At 42.9% G+C, this 19,044-nt stretch overlaps 1 protein-coding gene across 4 annotated transcripts in view; it reads left to right on the top strand.

Annotated features, from left to right (window-relative positions):
* Positions 1 to 3,007: 3,007 nt before the first annotated feature.
* Positions 3,008 to 19,044, top strand: part of LOC122557116 (hydroxyacid oxidase 2-like) — a 42,809-nt gene continuing 26,772 nt past the window's right edge. The window contains exons 1-2 of one of the 4 annotated variants that reach the window (XM_043704440.1): positions 3,008 to 3,080; positions 7,132 to 7,280. In XM_043704440.1, the coding sequence (XP_043560375.1) occupies positions 7,150 to 7,280 (131 nt within the window). In that variant the 5' untranslated portion in view covers positions 3,008 to 3,080; positions 7,132 to 7,149. Of the gene's footprint in view, positions 3,081 to 4,696; positions 4,765 to 7,131; positions 7,281 to 19,044 lie in introns of those variants that run through there. The other 3 variants (XM_043704442.1, XM_043704441.1, XM_043704439.1) reach the window with 3 other exon arrangements.

Consider the following 19,044-nt stretch of genomic DNA (forward strand, 5'->3'; position numbering starts at 1 on the left):
CCCTTCATTCTCCCATGCTGCCTTGCTGCCTACCTGGATGCTCACAGTATCAGATTCCTGATGAAGGACTTTTGTCCAAAACATCGATTTTCCTGCTCCTCGTATGCTGCTTGACCTGCTGTGCTTTTCCAGCACCACTTGGCCCCACTGCTCACAGCATCAGTGCAGTGACACAGCCAGGCAGCTTGCTTTGCTGCTCAGCGGTCAACAGTCAAGGGAACGATGTACAGTGTGCTGCATCAATCTCATAACTGCACCATCCGACAGCTAATGGGTAAGTATACCTCACATGCAGCAAGCAAGCAGCCATGTCTCAGAGTCTTCGGGGAGTAATCCTCACCAAAATCCAAGGAGGCATCAGTCAGTCAGGTGTCCTTGGCACAATAAGTTAAGGGCAGCTTCCCGCACCAGTCCAGGGGTTTGGCCATGATTTGGGTGTCCTTGGTCAGGGATCCATGCTTCCACAGTGTAAGGAGTGTTCACAGTCAGTTCTGTGGCTCAAAAGTGGCCATTTTGTGGGGGATGGGCTAGTGAGGTCAGGGATATATGCAGCCACCAGTCAGGGGTCTTGAAATTTCTTTTCGGAGTCTGTTTGGTTAGCTGGTGGGCCCCAGTCAGTTTATTTGGTCCATCCACAGAAACCAAGGCAGTGGTGGTGGGGGATTGGGAGGTTTACTGCTACAAAAAGGAGACTTGGGAACTGTTCTTCGTGATTGGGCTCTGAAGCTGGATGGAAGACAGATAACAATTGTGAAGGGAACAGCTGTTATTATAGGTGGGGTACAGTAAAGCATGGATGGGCATAGGGTAAAGTGGGAGGAGGGACCATCCACTGTCAGGAGTACTCTGGCTTCAAAGATTGGGGGCAGTGAAGGATTACACTTGGCATGGTTACCTCAGATGTCAGGAGCAGGGGAGGATAGATGGTCTGGTGCAGGTTCATGTAGATGGTTGTCCGTGGACGTGAGGAGGCATGAAGCCTAAGGGTAGCAGGAAGGGGATCTGGATGTTGGGGGCCCAGGCAACATGCAGAGGTGGAGGTTGTAAACCCATGCGGAAGGTCATTGATTTTCTTGAGGCAATACTGGCCATTCCTGTGCAGACTACACTGATCCAGGTAGCAACCTTGGATCACAACGCCAAGGTCTGTTGGCAAGGCCTCCTTGGGAATGAGTATTTCTCTTCATTACGACCTCGACCAGGACCTCCAGGTTCCTGTCGGTGAATCATGGCTTCAACTTCCCTTTCTCCCTAGTCTTTGTCACTGAGCAGGACAACTTCAGAATGCAATTGCACGTCTGAGCACACAACGCGCTTGTAATTATGCTGCGGGACACCAGGGCTGCTGGTCTTTCAGTGGATATCTGTTGATTGGTGAGTTGTTCCAGAATGACACATGGCAAAATGGGGCTAGAATTGGATGAAAGGGATGCAGTAGGAGGAGGGCAGGTAGTTGATCTGGCGAGTTTGGTACGACATCATGGTGAGACACACTGCACAGCCTCAGATTAAAATACCCCAAAAACATGACACGACTGGCATTTATCCACAAGAAAATCAGCTTCAGTGCATAGGAACAGGAGTAAGCCATTCTTTCCCTCAATCAGTTCCATTCAGTAGGATATAAATACAGTCAGTGCTGGAGAAACTTAACAGGTTTGGCAGCATCTGTGTTAATGTTGTGAGTCCTGTGACCTTTCTTCTGAAAAACCCATCCGTGTAACTGCTTGCCTAGCAGACTTCTGCTCATCATGATAAGTGAGACATACAGCAGGGATCAGACATGTCATATGGAAAACTGACTGTTCATTAACAGGAGATCAATTATTTTTACCCAATACTAGAAAATTGGTGAGCCTTGATTCAATACATCCTTGCACCGCTGTAGAGAGGGCTGGTTTCCAATTCTCAGGTGTTCACATTAGCTCTCACAGCTGAGGACAGCTGATGTCAAGTAACTTCTTATCAATGGTGAACTTTGTCCTCTTTATTTCTAACTGAGACACAGCGATAACTCCAGGTGTTACACATATCAAGGAATGATGATTTCAACATTGGGTTAAGCATTAATAAATGACCTCATGCATTACTGACAACTTGCATGAATAACCAGGCTGACTGAAAGATTCCAGTCCTTGCGTAATCTTGCTAATGCTGGTGAATAATGTACAAAAACTGTACCTGGTGGCATGGAAATCAACCTTTGTAACATTCTTCCCAAAATGAGTTGATTTGTAGAGTGTAAAATGTGAACTGTTGAAATAGGGGCAGGAGAAGTTACTTTGTGCAACAGTCACCACACTTGGCTGTAGTGAATAGATGTGACTTAAACCCATGTACGTTGTCTTGGTAACATGGGCCTAATGACCTGCTTGATTCCCTGTGTCAACTTATGAGGCCTATATAACTGCAAATTTGCATCTCTGAGCTTCAAAATTGAGACTGATTCCTAATGAAAGCTTTGCCCTAAACACGCATTTGTTAACTGAAACATCAGCATCAATTTATTAGTGGAACATAGCCCTCAAGGTGCAATTTGGCACCAAAACAAATTGGGTCATCTTTAGTGTCGGGTCACCACGTGCAATACTTGAAGTATTTGAAGCATTATCCTGTCTACAATGAATCTGTTAATACAATATTTAAAACAGCACAGCAAACAGATAAAGACAAACAAGTCATTTATAATTTGAAGGTGAAGTCATTTATAGGACTGGAACATTCAAAGCCACTGTTGAGTCTGTACACTATACAGCCAATAGCATAGCTGATGAAGGAATTAAAGATATTTCAAATTCTCATCACGTCTGTCTTTTGGCATCTCAAACATTGTGTACATCATTTGCTTGCTCCTAAATGTTAAATATTACTGAATTGGAAACTGTTCATTGGTTAGAAATGAAAAATGCAGTCCTTTGCAGCAAATGTTTATTTTAGGAATGGTATTATTTAACTACTAACTCAATCTATAACTCAGTTCTAAATTAATGAGTAACTTCCTGGTAAAGATATCAGACCGTTGCAACATTCACATTTACAGCAAAACTGATAATTGTGAAAGAACACACTGGTTTTTTGAGGTAAGAATTTTCACTGTTTAATCATGGATCTGCTGCAGATAAGTCAGAGAATGTATTATCCTAGCCTGTATAATGTAGAATATAAAATAAGGGGCACCAATTTGCAATAATTCAATAAGGCAAAGCTTAGTTGTATGATCAAATGCAAAACATGCGTGAAATTCAGACCTCCAGATTCATGTATATTTTCAGAGAAAAAGATGTCAATCAGTGGTTTTTCCCTCACTATAAAGTGGTTGTTTAATTATAATATTGTTCTTAAAGGCTTAGAACAGAGAGGTAGATGATGCGGAAGCTCTTTCTGATTTCATAAGGGAAGTAGAGAGTTAAACTTGGATAGCATCTTTACTTCCTTTCTTTCCTATGTTCTAAAGGGCTTCAAGTTCAATGAAGTACAGTACTTCTGAAATGTCATCTTAGTTGTAATGCTGGCAAACACAAGAATGAATATATATTCAGCAAGCTGTCGTGTGTAAAAAGGTTGGATATTCTGGCCATGATTTACCATTTTGAAGTTGTAGTAAGGCAACGAGCATCGTTGATGGCATCATATCCACTACTGTTCAGGATGAGTGATCACAGACGATCGCACAATTCTCAGCTGATTACCTATGCAAACGAGATCACCACACCTTGGTACCTCTCTCATAATCAGCAAAGTGGTGACTGGAGATCCCCTCATCTATCAGGGGACCACACACCTATAAGCTGTGGATTGCAGTCAAGGTGCTATTGATAAATCTCTGGGACAGTGAGGGTGACAGTTAGGACAGTTGAGGGTGGTGGAGGTGTCCAATTTGCCAATTGTCCTGATGAATGCAAGGCAAAAAGCTTCGGCAAAACCTGTCTCTTTTCAGCAATACTCAAGTTCTGTGTTACCAAACAACTATTTGTCTAATCAAGCCTTAAGGCAGAGGATTGAAAAGGTCAACAACTGATCTCATGCCATGATTGTATGGTTGAGGGACCACATAGGGAAACTAAGTTTAACCAATGAGTGTCGTGCTGGAAAAGCACAGCCGGTCAGGCAGCATCCAAGGAGCAGGAGATTTGACATTTCAAGCACAAGCTTTCCATCAGGAATCATTCTTGATGAAGACCTTATGTTTGAAACGTCGAGTCCCCTTCTCCTCGGATGCTGCCTGACTGGCTGTGCTTTTCCAGCACCACACTCCTTGACTCTGATCGCCAGCATCTGCAGTCCTCACTTTCTCCTAAGTTTATCCAAACCTCAAAAATTATTTTATGTGCTGTATGCAAAGGAATCTTAACAATGAATATTCAGGTCATGCAGTAGGTTGTAATTGAGGACAACATTCTGATCCAAACACCTGGTTAGCAGTCTAGTGCTTTAATCAAGATGTCTGCCTTCAATTGCATTCTATTGTACCCTCATATGTCCACTGTTATCAGCATAATTTGAAAATGGACAACAGAAATTACACCAGCAGTTTTAAATTCCACTGAAATTCAAAAGAGTAACGAAATGCAATACGATGCCTGTGTTCCTTTCTAACTGATGGAGGTTAATGTGTGTAATTGTACACAGAAAAGATTATCAATAATTGATTAAATGTTCTCTGCTGGTTGTTAACAGCAGTCTGATTTTGTCCAGACACAGCTGTAACGCTCTGTTTTTTCTATTGGATGATACATTACATTGAGGCCTGAGCTTAATTTTCAGGTGAGCATCAAAACATGCATGACGATTTGAAAAAGGGAAATTCAACAAGGTAGGGCTCTGGAACTCACTGCCTGAAAGGCATCAACCCTGGATTCCTTTAAAAAGTATCAGGAATGCTGCTCAAGTGGCATAACCTGCAGGTCTATGGACTAAATGCTGGACAGCAGGATTAGTCTGCTCGATTCATTTCAGGTTGATATAGACCTGATGGACCAAGTTGCCTTTTTCTCAGCCATAACATTTTATGATTTTATGATCAACATCTCTTAAAAAAGATTATTGATCTCTTATCATTCTTTGTGGGACTTAACTATACATAAACTGCTATTATCACAACAATAACAATGCTTTGCAGTAACCAGGCAGAGATTGGAGTCCTGCCTGCTTCATTTTGGGCTTCCCAACAGAAGAGAAAATTCAGTCCTTTGCATTTTCTTTATTTGGGTAATTTGATAGAGTCAGTTCTATTCTTTTTGACATGTCATAGCTAAACATTTCTAGTTTGTACATACTTAGTGAGTAGGTCTTATGGTATAGCAACAGTTTTCCGACCTCTGGCCAGAAATTCCTGGTTCAAGTCCTACTGCAGGCCATATTGACCACTGAAATTGTAATAAGGTCAAATAGTTTGATTTTCAGCCTGTAAATCTTTCTAATAAGACTGATGGCAAGTGATAATTGGGAAACTCTTCTGGTTTGCCAGACTTTAGATTAGATTAGATTACTTATAGTGTGGAAACAGGCCCTTTGGCCCAACAAGTCCACACCAGCCATCCGAAGAGCAACCCACACAGACCCATTCCCCTACATCTACCACCATGGGCAATTTAGCACGGCCAATTCACTGAACCTGCACATTTTTTTTTGGACTGTGAGAGGAAACTGGAGCACCCGGAGGAAACCCACGCAGACATGGGGAGAATGTGCAAACTCCACACAGTTGCCCAAGGCGGGAATTGAACCCGGGTCTCTGGCACTGTGAGGCAGCAGTGCTAACCACTGAGCCACCTTGCCACCCATTCCCTTTAGAAGGGAATGACTAATTACTGCAGTACTATGTGCATACGTGTGGATTAATCCAGTGGCACTCCGTAGTCAGACCCTCAGAAATGAGGCTTTGTTAAAGGCAAGTGGATTCAAATGGTATTCTAGAGCACCATTTCAAATTATACCACTGAAAACATACGCCTTATTGTGACTGATGTCAATAAGTTGTGTCAAGTGTTTTAAGAGCTGTTGCTGAATAAATGCATTATATGAACATTCCACCCTGCAAAAATCTCTGTAAAAGAAATGTTCAGGTTGTTCTACTCGGCCTAAACTGTCTATTCTGAGTCTCTCTCCAGACCTCCCGGATTTGCTGGATAACATTAAAGCTCTCATTATTGGCAGTAACCCAGAAAAAAAATCCTTTCAACCATGACTGATGATGTTCTGGAAACTCATAATCAAAAAAGACCTGATTTATATTCTTCTTGGATGTATGAGTCCAACTCATGAGATTATATAGTTTAGAATAGCTCCAAGGAAATCCAACACCTCATTAACTTTTCCATGGGATTTCAAATTTATTTTCCCCATGAAGCAGCTACACGTGGATGGGATACATGGTCAAACTTTGAATTATATTCTGGATATGAATACAACTTCCTAGCTTTGTTTGAATATTAACTGGGCCCAATTTTATCACAACATCAATGTGAGGAGCCTGGGTGAGCAAAAAGCCAAGGCCTAGAGAGATTTTAACTCCTTGCCCTGAATTCCATACTGAGGCCTGACTCCCGCTTGAATCCAGCAGGAATCATTGCTTAGTTAATGGGCAGGAGCAGGAATTGGCATGGAATGGTGACTCAGTGGTTAGCACTGCCGTCTGATGGTGCCAGGGACCAAGGTTCGATTCCAGCCTCAGCAGACTGTCTGTGTGGAGTTTGCACATTCTCCCCGTGTCCGCATGAGTTTCCACCGGGTGCTCCAGTTTCCTCCCACAGTGCAAAGATGTGCAGGTTAAGTGGGTTGGTCATGCTAAATTGCCCCATGATGTACAAGCTAGGTAGACTAGCCATGGGAAATGGGGGGGAGGTGCTGGGATTTGGTGGGATGGGGATGCTGTTTGGAGGGTTGGTGTGGGCTCAATGAGCCTGAGGGGCACTGTCCACATTGTAGAGATTCTATGAACCTAGCCCATTAGTTAAACCACCATATAGGTCTTATCAGAGACCAACTAACACACTGACAGAACATTGTTCCACCTTGCATTGTGTGTTCTTATAGAATTAAACAATATATTTATGAATTTGGGATGAAATTGCAGCTGTAAGTTTCTAACACTGTTTCATCAAATGAAAGATTTTATATTTTATTCTTCAGGATTCACCCCATCTAGTAATGTCTATGATTTGCTTGGATGACTTTGAGGCCTATGCTGAACGTTTTCTCCCTTCAGCAGTATGGGATTTCTATGCTGGAGGTGCAGATGACTGTGAATCAAGAGACAGGAACCTGCTAGCCTTTAAAAGGTTTGTGTAATGTTTTGCACTCTGAATATGTGCCATGTTTTATTAAAGCAGTGTACCACATTATCCTTAAACCACAAACACAATAACAACATGACTGAACACTCCTAACTTGAACAAAGACAGAGTGCTGGAGAAACTCACCAGGTCTGGCAGCATCGGCAGAGACAAAAACAGAGTAAATGTCTCAAGTCCAATGACCCTTCATCAGACTGGAAAGGATAGTAATTATTATGCTGATAATGGTGAGGGAGTGAATAGAGTAAATAAAGATAGAGGCCAGAGAGCGCGAAAGACAGAGAGAGAAAAATATAAAGGGGCAGGTAAACAAAGAGAGATCTGATGATAATCCAAGAGAGAGAGAGGAAAACTAAGCAGGGTTCTCATGCGAAGTGTGAGTCATTGAAAATGGGTCGACTATGCAGGGAACAAGGCGAAAGTAAGGGCTGCACATGCTGGAGATTAGAGTCAACATTAAAGTGATGCTGAAAAAGCACAGCAGGTCAGGCAGCTTCCGAGGAGCAGGAAATTCAACGTTTCAGGCAGGAGCCCGTCATCAGGAATGAGGCTGGAAGCCTCGGGGATGGAGACATAAATGGGAGGGGGGTGGGGCTGGGGAGAAGGTAGCTGGGAGTACAATAGGTGGATGGAGAAAGGGGTAAAGGTGTTGAGGGATATATTTCCCTCCCCACCCCCATTCACTTTCTGCAAAGACCATTCCCTCCGTGACTATCTGGTCAGGTCCACGCCTCCCCAACAACCCACCCTCCCCTCCTGGCACCTTCCCCTGCCACCGCAGGAATTGCAAAACCTGCATCCACACCTCCCCCCTCACCTCCATCCAAGGCCCAAAGGAGCCTTCCACATCCATCAAAGTTTCACTTGCACATCCAACAATGTCATTTATTGCATCCATTGCTCCCGATGCGGTCTCCTCTACACAGGGGAGACTGGCTGTCTTCTCGCAGAGCGCTTCAGGGAACACCTCCGGGACACCCACACCAATCAACCCCACTGCCCCATGGCCCAACATTTCAACACCCCTCCCACTCTGCCGACGACATGCAGGTTCTGGGCCTCCTCCACCGCCACTCCCTCACCACCCAACGCCCGGCGGAAGAACGCCTCATTTTCCGCCTCAGAACACTTCAACCCCAGGGCATCAATGTAGATTTCACCAGTTTCCTCATTTACCCTCCCCCCACCTTACCTCAGTTTCAAGCTTCCAGCTTAGCACCATCCTCATGTCCTGTCCCATCTGCCAATCTTCCTTCCCACCTATTCGCTCCACCCTCCTCTCCGACGTATCACCTTTACCCCCACCTCCATCCACCTATTGCACGCACAGCTACCTTCTCCCCAGCCCCACCCCCCTCTGACTTATCTATCCACCACCAAGGCTTCCAGCCTCATTCCTGATGAAGAGCTCCTGCCCGAAACATGGATTTTCCTGTTCCTCGGATGCTGCCTGACCTGCTGTGCATTTCCAGCACCACTCTAATCTATGAGAGGAACAACTCACACACAACAGGATTTAGGGATATGGGGATGGATAAATGATGTGGAGGAGAGTGATTGCATTTTGAAATTGTTAAACTTAGTACTGAGTCCTGAAGGCTGTGAGGTTCCTGGGTAGAAGATGAGATGCTGTTCTTCCAGCTTGCATTGAACCTCACTGGAACACTGTAACAGGTTTGACACACAAATGTTGGTGTGGGAATGTGGTGGTATATTGAAGGGGCAGGCAATTGGAAGCTTGGGGTCATTTTTATGGATCAAGTGGTCACCAAGTCTGCATTTCATCTTCCCATAATATAGGAGACTGTATTGCGAGCAGAAAGTACAGTCGACTTGATTAAATGAAGTGCAGGTGAATCGTTGCTGCACCTGCAAGGTGTGTCTAGAGCCTTGGATAGTGAGGAGGAGGGAGGTAAATGGGCATATGTTACACCTTCTGTGATTGCTTAGGAAGGTACCATGGGGGTGTGGGGAGGTGTTGGAAATGGAGAAGGAGTGGATCGGGTCCCAGAGGGACTATCCCGTGTAGAAGGTTGACTAGGGAGGGGAGGCGAATGTATAGCTAGTAGTGGTGGAAATGGTAGGTTGTGATTCTTTGGATACAAATGCAGGTGGGGTGGAAAGAAGGACCAAGAGACCACATCGCTGGTGTGGGAGGGAAGTGAAGGACTGAGAACAGAAGTATGGGAGATGGGTTGGACTCAGCTGAAGGTCCTGTCAACTACAGTAGCACAGAATCCTCGGTTGTGGAAAAAGGTGGACATTTCTGGGGCTCTGCTGCAAAGGTGGCGTCATCGGAATAGATGTGGCAGAGACAGCGAAACTGGGAGAATGGAAGAGAGACCTTACTGGAAGCAAGGTGTGGGAATGTATAGTCCAGGTAACTGTGGGATTCGGTGGCTTTGTAATGGAAATCAGTGGGCAGCCTATCCCCAGAAATGGAAAGAGAGGAAGGGAAGGGAGAAATCAGAGATGGACCAGGTGAAGGTGAGGGCAGAGTGGAAATTGGAAATGAAATTGATAAATTATTACAATTCCACACGAGAGAGGGAAACAGCACCAATTAACACTCCTAATTCCTCTGACAAGAAAGGGCTTTCAAAAGTTATGTTATGCATGAATCATTCTCTCTTAGAAAAAAATTCCAATATCACTTATCAAATCAGACTGTGATTGACACAATTTTTTGCCAGTTTTTAATTATTAGGTGGATCGTCAGTCGAATGGCCAGATTCTGAAATAACATGCACAGCTATTATCATTAACCTGGACTGTTCCAGTGACCATTTGGGATGTTTTCCTATTTAAGATGCTAGTATGTGAATTTCAACATTATTCACCTAAACAATAAATTTTAAAAAATACAGTTGTCTTAGTTTCCCATTGGCTAAGTTTATTCTTCAAAACGTTTCAGCTTTCCTAGCAGTGACTTGGACAATATTTTCCCGGGATGGGGAAGGTAAGAAGGATGCTGTTTATCATCCAATTAGGGGAGGTGGCAAACTCTGAAAGCTGGAGGGTACATGCAGAGGCTTTTGCAGCAGGCTGCACTAGTGGATCAATAAGGGAGAAAATTCTTCAAAGTGTCTTGTTCCTATCTCCCCCACCCCAGCATTTCAAGACAAAAAGAATTCCTTTGGCTGTATTGCCACCACTGCTGGGTTATGGCTGACCCAGGAACTGACAGTTGGATTAAATAGCCAGTAAGCAGACAACAAGGCAATGATCACAAATCCACATAGTGGGGAGACTACTGGTATAGTTAAGATAGTTAACAATCTGCAAGCTAATAAATGCAACTAATAAATGTACCATTGGTAACTCAGACAGCACAGGCTGTCAGATACCTGACAAATGAAAGTTGCTGGTGTTGCAGTGGGAATTTCAAAGCTGTGTTCCACAGAAGGATGGAAGAACTTTATAAAATTGCAGATCAGAGCATGGGCCAGCAGCCAATTACCTATTTTGTCATTTTAACCTCCGTACAGAACAAACTTGTTGACTTTGAAATCTTGGTTGAGTGAAGCACATGACAAGAGCAGCCCAATCTGGCATCACGAAATATAAGCAGTACATAATTCCTTGTCCCTGTTACTCCTTTAAAGTCTATTGCTTCTGCATTCATTAAATTAGCAAATTGGATTAACTTACCTACTTTCTGAGTCTGTGTTGGTACAAGCAATATCACTTGGATTTAAAAAAAAAGGTCTTGAATAACAAGGGAATTGGAGTGCACCATAAACCTGTCTATCTACTGCTTGGGAAAATGTAATCATCATAGAATCCCTGCAGTGTGGAAACAGGCCAAACAAGTCCACACTGAACCTCCAAAGAGTACCCCACCCAGACCCATTCTGCTACTACTCATGCACTTAACCTCTACATCCCTGAACACCATGGGCAATTTAGCATGGCCAATTCACCTAACCTACACATCTTTGAACTATGTTAGGAAACTGGAGCACCCAGAGGAAACCCACGCAGAGTATGTGCAAACTCCACACGGACAGTCACCTGAGACTGTAATCAAACCTGGGTCCCTGGTGCTGTAAGGCAGCAGTGCTAACCACTGAGCCACTGTGCCAGCCCTGAATACTTATTATAAGATGCTCTTAAGACAAGGAATATTTCAGAAAAATAATTCAATTTAAACTTGCACCAAAAAAATCAGCTAGCCAGCGTATTATTCTGGAGTTAACCTGGAATAGAACAAGGTTAATGCTTATCTGTCTCTAGATAGTGTAATTAAGCCTTCATCAGTTTTCAATGAAGTTCAAGAAGTTGAATTCTTGAGCAGAGCAATGCCAAGGGAGGCGTCTGTAGGCACCAGACAAGCCATAGCATTACCAGTGACTGCAGTAAAAAGACTAGTCTTGCCACATAATCAGACAAGGCCCATGTGCCACATTCCCTCATGATTAGCCATGGTGTGATTGCTCTTTTCCACCCCCTCAGGAATCCTGCTGACTTCCAGCTATGTTCCCATCTAAACTCCATCACAAATGCCTTTAATTAGATTGGAATACGTTAACTTTCCTTGCGTTTCTCTATTTTTTTAATGGGGTTTCTATTATTATTGATCGGTTTACTTTATAATTTTACACCCTTCCTCCACAACCTGAACAAAAAGGGGGATGGAGTTGTACCCACTCACTCCTTTTCAATGTAATGTACAGTGCCAGAATAGTGAAAACGTGATGCTTTTCTTTCTATGATGGAGAACATCCAATGTTGCTCTCCAATGCTTTTAGTGGTAGTGCTAACTCATTCGTTGAATAGAGTTGTGTCTCCTTTCAAATAATCATTTTTGCTGGTTTAATTTCAAGGTTTTGGATTTGTGAAATATCTTTAATGTATCTGAGGCCTGTGAGGCATTCACTACCATTAGATATAGGTATCCAGCCACAAGTGATCTTTACTGAAAAATGTGTTGCTGGAAAAGCGCAGCAGGTCAGGCAGCATCCAAGGAGCAGGAGAATCGACGTTTCGGGCATAAGCCCTTCTTCAGCCCGAACCCGAGAATGCAACTTTAAAAAAAAGGTTTTGTGATTTACACATAAAAGAAGTGAAACTATCATGGTTTTCTAACAGATGAAAGGCTTAACAGACAATCAATTTTTTAATGTATAATTTCAGTTACATCACACTGTAAATTTTTGCTATAAATTCTGTGTTACGATCGAGCCCTCCACTATCACCTGGTGAAGGAGCGTCGCTCCAAAAGCTAGTGTGCTTCCAATTAAACCTGTTGGACTATAACCTGGTGTTATGTCCTTTTCACAAGTGATCATTACACAAATACAGAATAAAGAAAGAAGCAAAGTCAGACCAGTTACATGAATTCATATTTTAGATAACTCACAAAAATAAAATAGGGGCATTAAGTGGCTTGTGGTTTCAAGGAATGAAGAAAATGGATCAGGAAGAATTAAACACGGAGTAGAGTGAAAAGAGCATATGAAGTTTGACATTGGGAACATCTTGAGAAAATATTATATAATAATGAAAGAAACATGGGAGGGTGGGCATCGGAAGGCTTGTATTCAGTCAGAGATTGGAGTTAATATTTTAACTGCTAGGCCAGAAAATTTATAATGTGACTAAGTAATAACGCCATTCAGTTTAAATATCAAATTTCATCCAATGCAGTAACCTAGAAAGATTCTGGCATACGGAGGCTGGATTTATGCACAATGCTTATAATAACATACATCTGGGATGTAGGTCTGACTATAATTCAAGCTATCTGATGTCAGACTCTGCATGAGTAGAGTTGAACTGTTTAAAATACCATGAGAACTTGGAATTGTAGCCTTCACCACCTGCCTTGGGAGTTTTTGTTAAATGGGTGATCAGCATCATTAAATTGCTGAGAGAGGAATTTGATACAAGTGTGTTAACTATTTATGGAATAACATTGCACAGGAATTTCCACATTTATATTTCCACTCGGCCTTGATCCAGAACAAGACTGCTTCCTTTCTTACTGCTGCTACCTTTTATGTATTGGTAATTCTGAATGTGCAGTGAGATTTACGTTTTGTTTGTTTGACAAAGTAGGACCATGTTTATTGGTCATCCCCTCATTGCCTGGAGATAATGATAGTGGGCCTTGGTCTTGAACCATTACAGCTCTTGTGTTGATGTCAGTCCCACACCAGAGCACATTCTGGGATTTTGACACAACAGAGAGAAAGGATAGCAATACATGTCCAAGTTGGGTGTCTGACTTGGGGTAATTTGATGCACCGTTATTCCCATAAATGGCCGCTGTCATTATTCTTGATGGTAAAGGATGGACAATGGACAATGCACGGTTAAAATGTTTGCTGTAATATACCCCAAAGAGAGTTTAACACAATCGTTACACGAGGAAAGGGATTCCCGCTGATTGACATCATTAATTGAGGCCTTGTCTGAGATAATGCCAAACGTGTCTTTTCATTTTTCTGTATTTTTGATGATGGACTGAAATGGGAGAACTGTTTTGAAAACCAAGGCTGTGGAAAGGATTGCTGCACTATTTTAAAGTTACTTGACACTCCTTAAAGGTGCTGTTTACAGTCTGTTCCAGCAGTGGGGGACGTTACTACAGACCAACTGCAGCCTGGGGTATGTACAAAGTGAGATTCAGATGGCAATAATTATCTGACTGGTCTTTGGAATGGTAACCAGTTGTCAATGACAAAGGCCATTTGCCTGCCAACAGCTATGTGATTTGGTTCTCAGATAACTGAATGTTTGGTCAGAAGCTATTGGCCCTTTGAAAAGGAAGGGGCTGTATTTTCCTTTGTGGTAAAAAAACACTTCAAGCCTGAAGAAAACCAACTTATTGCCTCCATTGGTTGCTGTGAGTTGTGGCTTTTAACTATAAGCCAGGGACATTCTAAATGCAAACCAGTCACCTCATGCAAACAAGTGAAAGTACCTGCAGAAGGAAGATCAAGGAACAGCAAGTCCTCACAAACTAAAAGGATCATCTCAGTGAACCCTATAGACAGGGACCATCGAACTATCTTCTCAGTCTTTTCCACCACCCATAACACCCATTTCATTAGTGTCTGACTATATGTGAGTATAGGGGAGTTTTGTAAGGAGGTTCGGGTTTTAATAAGTAGGGTTATATGTCAATAGTGCACAATGGTTTATCTGTAGTAAGAATCTATTTACAAACAGATTTGTAAGTCTGTACAAATCTGGTCTGTGCTTTCTGTCAACGTATATCAAAAAAACAGAAATAATAGGGGATTTTGTGTAGTTTTGTAAAACCATGAACTTCTGTGACGACTCTGAGAACAACGGAGCTTCAGTTCGAGTACAGTACCCCAGTGATGCATAAGGTAATCTTCGTGAGCAACCTGCCCAGAAGGCAGCCCATTATTAGTGGAAGAGACATGGTCAGCGATTGAAGCAGTGAGAAGTGCAACACAAGTGGTTTCCCTCAACCGAGGTGCAAACTGAGCTCTCAGGTTGGAAACGGCAAAGGATTTCAGAAGAGACTGACTGGAAAGAGGGGCAGTAAAGTCAGGCTGGCATATTTGGTGGAGTTGGAAGAAGAGTTGAGGTGCTGAGGAGTTGAGTGAGGGCAGGATAAGGATCGGGCTTCTGGGGTTAGAATGAGAGTCAGTCTACTGCTTTGTGGGAATGAAAGTTGGGTCTCCTTGGGTCATGGTAGAGGAGGGGGAACGAGAGTTTCGTAAAAAGCAGCTTTTTATAATTTTACAATTAGTTGCCATTCCAAAAATGCAGCTTTGTTGCTTGACATTTCTAAATGGCAATTTTATTGGTTACTTATTTAAATTACCAACATGTTGCTTTGCAACTGTTTTTTTCAATTATTTAGAGTGTGGCAAAACCTTTTCATCTTTATTGGAATGTGCTCACTGGCCCAGTGTGTGAGAGTAATGGGGCCCTCCCTGTCTGTGAAAGGTATAGTCAATCCTGTTCTAGAGATATAAAGCTGCATTCACACATCCATTAAGTATCCATCACACTGCTGGCTTGAGTCATAGAGTCATAGAGATGTACAGCACGGAAACAGTCCCTTCGGTCCAACTTGTCCATGCTGACCAGATATTCCAACCCAATCTAGTCCTACTTGCCAGCACTTGGCCCATATCTCTCCAAACGCTTCCTATTCATATACCCATCCAAATGCCTTTTAAATGTTGCAATTGTACTAGCCTTCATCACTTCCTCTGGCAGCTCATTCCATACACGTACCACCCTCTGAGAGAAAAAGTTGCCCCGTAGGTGTCTTTTATATCTTTTCCCTCTCACCCTAAACCCCGGCCCCAGGGAAAAGACTTTGTCTATTTATTCTATCCATGCCCCCCATAATTTTGTAAACCTCCATAAGGTCACCCCTCAGCCTCCGACGCTCCAGGGAAAAAAGCCCCTCCCTGTTCAACCTCTCCCTATAGCTCAAATCCTCCAACCCTGGCAAAATCCTTGTAAATCTTTTCTGAACCCTTTCAAGTTTCACAACATCTTTCTGATATCTGGTTGAAAGTAACATTATGCATGAAAAACATTCCTTTGAGGTTCTGCTCAAAGGAATTTCAGCAGTAATATCCCAGAGCTGTGAGGACTGCCTCTGTCAATCATGATTATCTTCTTTGATACCAGCCATGGGATGGATATCCGATTGGACTAACACATCTTTAACCTTTGTTTTGCTGGACTCCCTGACTTCCTTTTGTGGTAACAAATTGTTCACTCCATTAGCTAGTTAAGAAATGCAGAATGGAATGCTCTGTTTGTGGGATGTCTGAAGTTGTCGATGGTGACTGTTCCTCAATTTGAGGATAAAGTTTACTCCTTTTCATTGGTATCTACAACAGGTGTTCATGTGACTGATACTTGACTCACAGATCCCAGCCAAATGGGACAGAATAAGATTGTGGGATCCAAGATGTGCTTTGTTTTCTTTACTTCTCTGGCAGCACTCTGCCTCGTCATTAAGACGTGGGGTGGAATCTCACAGGGGCCAGAATGTCATGGCTCTCTCTGGATCAATGCCAATGAACACAATGATTACAGCACTGTTACTGCAATCTACTTCTTTATTTATCACTCAGCCAGTGTAAAATTGCATCAAGTTATAACACAAAGCTGTCTTAGACTCACTACTGAGACTTAAGTTTTACCCACACTGGTGAAGGATAGTTGGTCAGCTGAAGTCACTCAGTTGGGTCTGTCCTCTGAGCTCCAAGCTCAGGGTCCTAATTCTGTGATGGTTGTTCCTAGGTTATCAGCCCCAGATGTCTTCAATACTTTTACTTCTATTTATTTTTCTTAGTCTTCCAAAATGTTCAATCACTTCTCCTACCCAGGACACTCATGACTCTGGGATTATCCATCCAAGGGATGGGATGCATCTGTTTCATTGTCCTCTCCTCTGTCTTTGATATCGTAGCCTCCATAACCAAGAAGGTCGAGTACCCCTTCTCATCAGATGCCTGTTTAATCAGCACTGTCTGGTACCACCTTGCACAGGAAGCTTTTGTTCCTGGGAATATGGCTTCTTTTTCCATCATGTTTGTAGAGACTTAGCTGTTAACTATACTGGTACAGTATAGGAATTTAGATGCTGCCATTCAGTTAGATGGGCCATTGTGGGAATCTAGGAACATAGCATCTGACATCGAAAAAGGCCTATCTCAATGTTGGGTGAAACTAGTTTTTATATCCCAACACAATTTTGCATGTCAAGACAAGATTAGTGCGAGACAGAGACAAGATTAAAGGGAATTCTTGATTGTTGACAGCCTAATGAAGTGCAGATCTGGCTTCAATAATATGTATTCTCTTATTCACTACAAACAAGCTAGATACCAAGAAGTCGTAACATGGAGGATTGAGAGGTTGCCTGGTACTTACTAGTAAAGATCTCCATCTGGGCACTAGATACCAGCATCTCAGGCTATAATCCATGGGCACCAACAAGTCCAAGGACTTTGACATCCGAAGGTTGCCAACAGGACACATCCTAACCCACTCACAGTATGTATCTGCATATTAAAGTTGCATTTTAGGGCACACCATTAACTACTATTCAAATGCTGTTGCAAAAACCCAGCACTTATGCAGAGAGACATGAACCTAGCTCACAGATCGGAATAGGCTGCATCTCATGGCTACGCACTTGCTTCTTAGTACTCAAGTAGTACACTTTCGGCCTACTTGGATACTCACAGTATTCCTGCTTTGCCTTGACTTTGTGCGCTTTCCCTCCAGAGCCACCATGTCACTTCTATTTGCTTTGCTGTTTAGTACTAATGCAAATTCAGGGACTTGACATGGTTGTTCTCAGTCACATCTAGAGAGATAGCCTTTACTTGGTGGGTGCGAGGGGTCCCAGCACAGTAAATCAAGGACAACCTTTGATAGCAGTCCAGAGGATTGGACATAGAGATCAGCCCCCTACTTACTGTCGGGGTTGGGATCTTCTCCTTGAAGGGGGTCAGGAGCCAAATGATAGGCAGCCTACCACCTGTCTTGTCTCTTTCTGCCCTATTGGCTCCTTGGATGAGAGCAAAGGAGGATTGAGTGAGGTGAAAGTGTTGGCACAGCTGTTAGTGCTGGTGCAGGTGCCGTTAAAATGGTGACATGTCAAGAGCGAATGAGTAGGTAGCGCAGAGGGATTTTTGCCTGAATTCTTGTCTTCAATATGGTTGCTCGACAGTCCTTTATTTGAATAAGAAAATGGCAAAGACATTTCAAACAGAATTTCTCTATCCCTGTGTCTTGCTGATACAATGCAATCCAGCTCTCACTGCAGTACAGGAGTGTGGTGATGACGCAACCCTGTGTATTAGACCAATAATGAGTACAGGCAGTCTTCATGGCCTGTTCCTGAGCCTGTTCACAACTGCTCGTAAGTTAGACATTCATAAATCAGTGACCCCAGTACAGAGGTTCTGCTATAACGTGTGTTTTGTCAGCATGAGTTAGCCATAACGCGAATGACAAATTGTGGCCGTTGTTTGGATAATGTGTACATTTTCTGTCAGTGATCTTCTACAGTGTGATTTTCTGTAGCAGTTTTCCATAGTATGATTTCCTATAGCACGAAGTCACATAGGAACACAACAGTCGCGTTACAGCAGAATGATCTGCAGCTAGATTTGCCATTCTAAAGTGACATGCTGGAAACACTAGGTGGCATTATACTGGCACAAACTGACAAGCTGTAAACTAGCTTCTACTACAGTCCCCTAATGTCAGGTCACAAACTACAACATTAATACACAACATTCTATTGAAAATCTTAGTGAAACTAAGGAGATAAATGACTACTCCTGATTTGAACATAGAACATAGAAACGTACAGCACAGGAACAGACCTTTCAGCACACAATGTTGTGCCGAACATGACACCAAACTAATCCTTTCTGCCTGCTCTCTGATCTTTGCATATCCCTCTGATCTTTGCATATTCCTCTGCTTATCTAAAAATCTCATAGATGCCCCTATTGTATCTATATCCACTACCACCCCGGCAGTGCGTTCCAGACTCCTACCACTCTCTGTGTAAAAAACCTGCCCCTGACATCTCTTTTGAACTTTTCCTCTCTCACCTTAAATGCATGTTCCCTCATTTTAGATAATTCAGCTCTGGGAAAATGATTCTAGGAACCACTCTCCACATTGACACCAACAGGCACATGGCTGCTTGTTTAGTTGTTACAAAAGCAACAACTTTTAGCAAAACCTACCAGCAAAAGTCTGTCAATACTCCTGATCC

This window comes from Chiloscyllium plagiosum, chromosome 15 (assembly GCF_004010195.1).
Source record: "Chiloscyllium plagiosum isolate BGI_BamShark_2017 chromosome 15, ASM401019v2, whole genome shotgun sequence".
Classification (NCBI taxonomy): Eukaryota; Metazoa; Chordata; class Chondrichthyes; order Orectolobiformes; family Hemiscylliidae; genus Chiloscyllium; species Chiloscyllium plagiosum.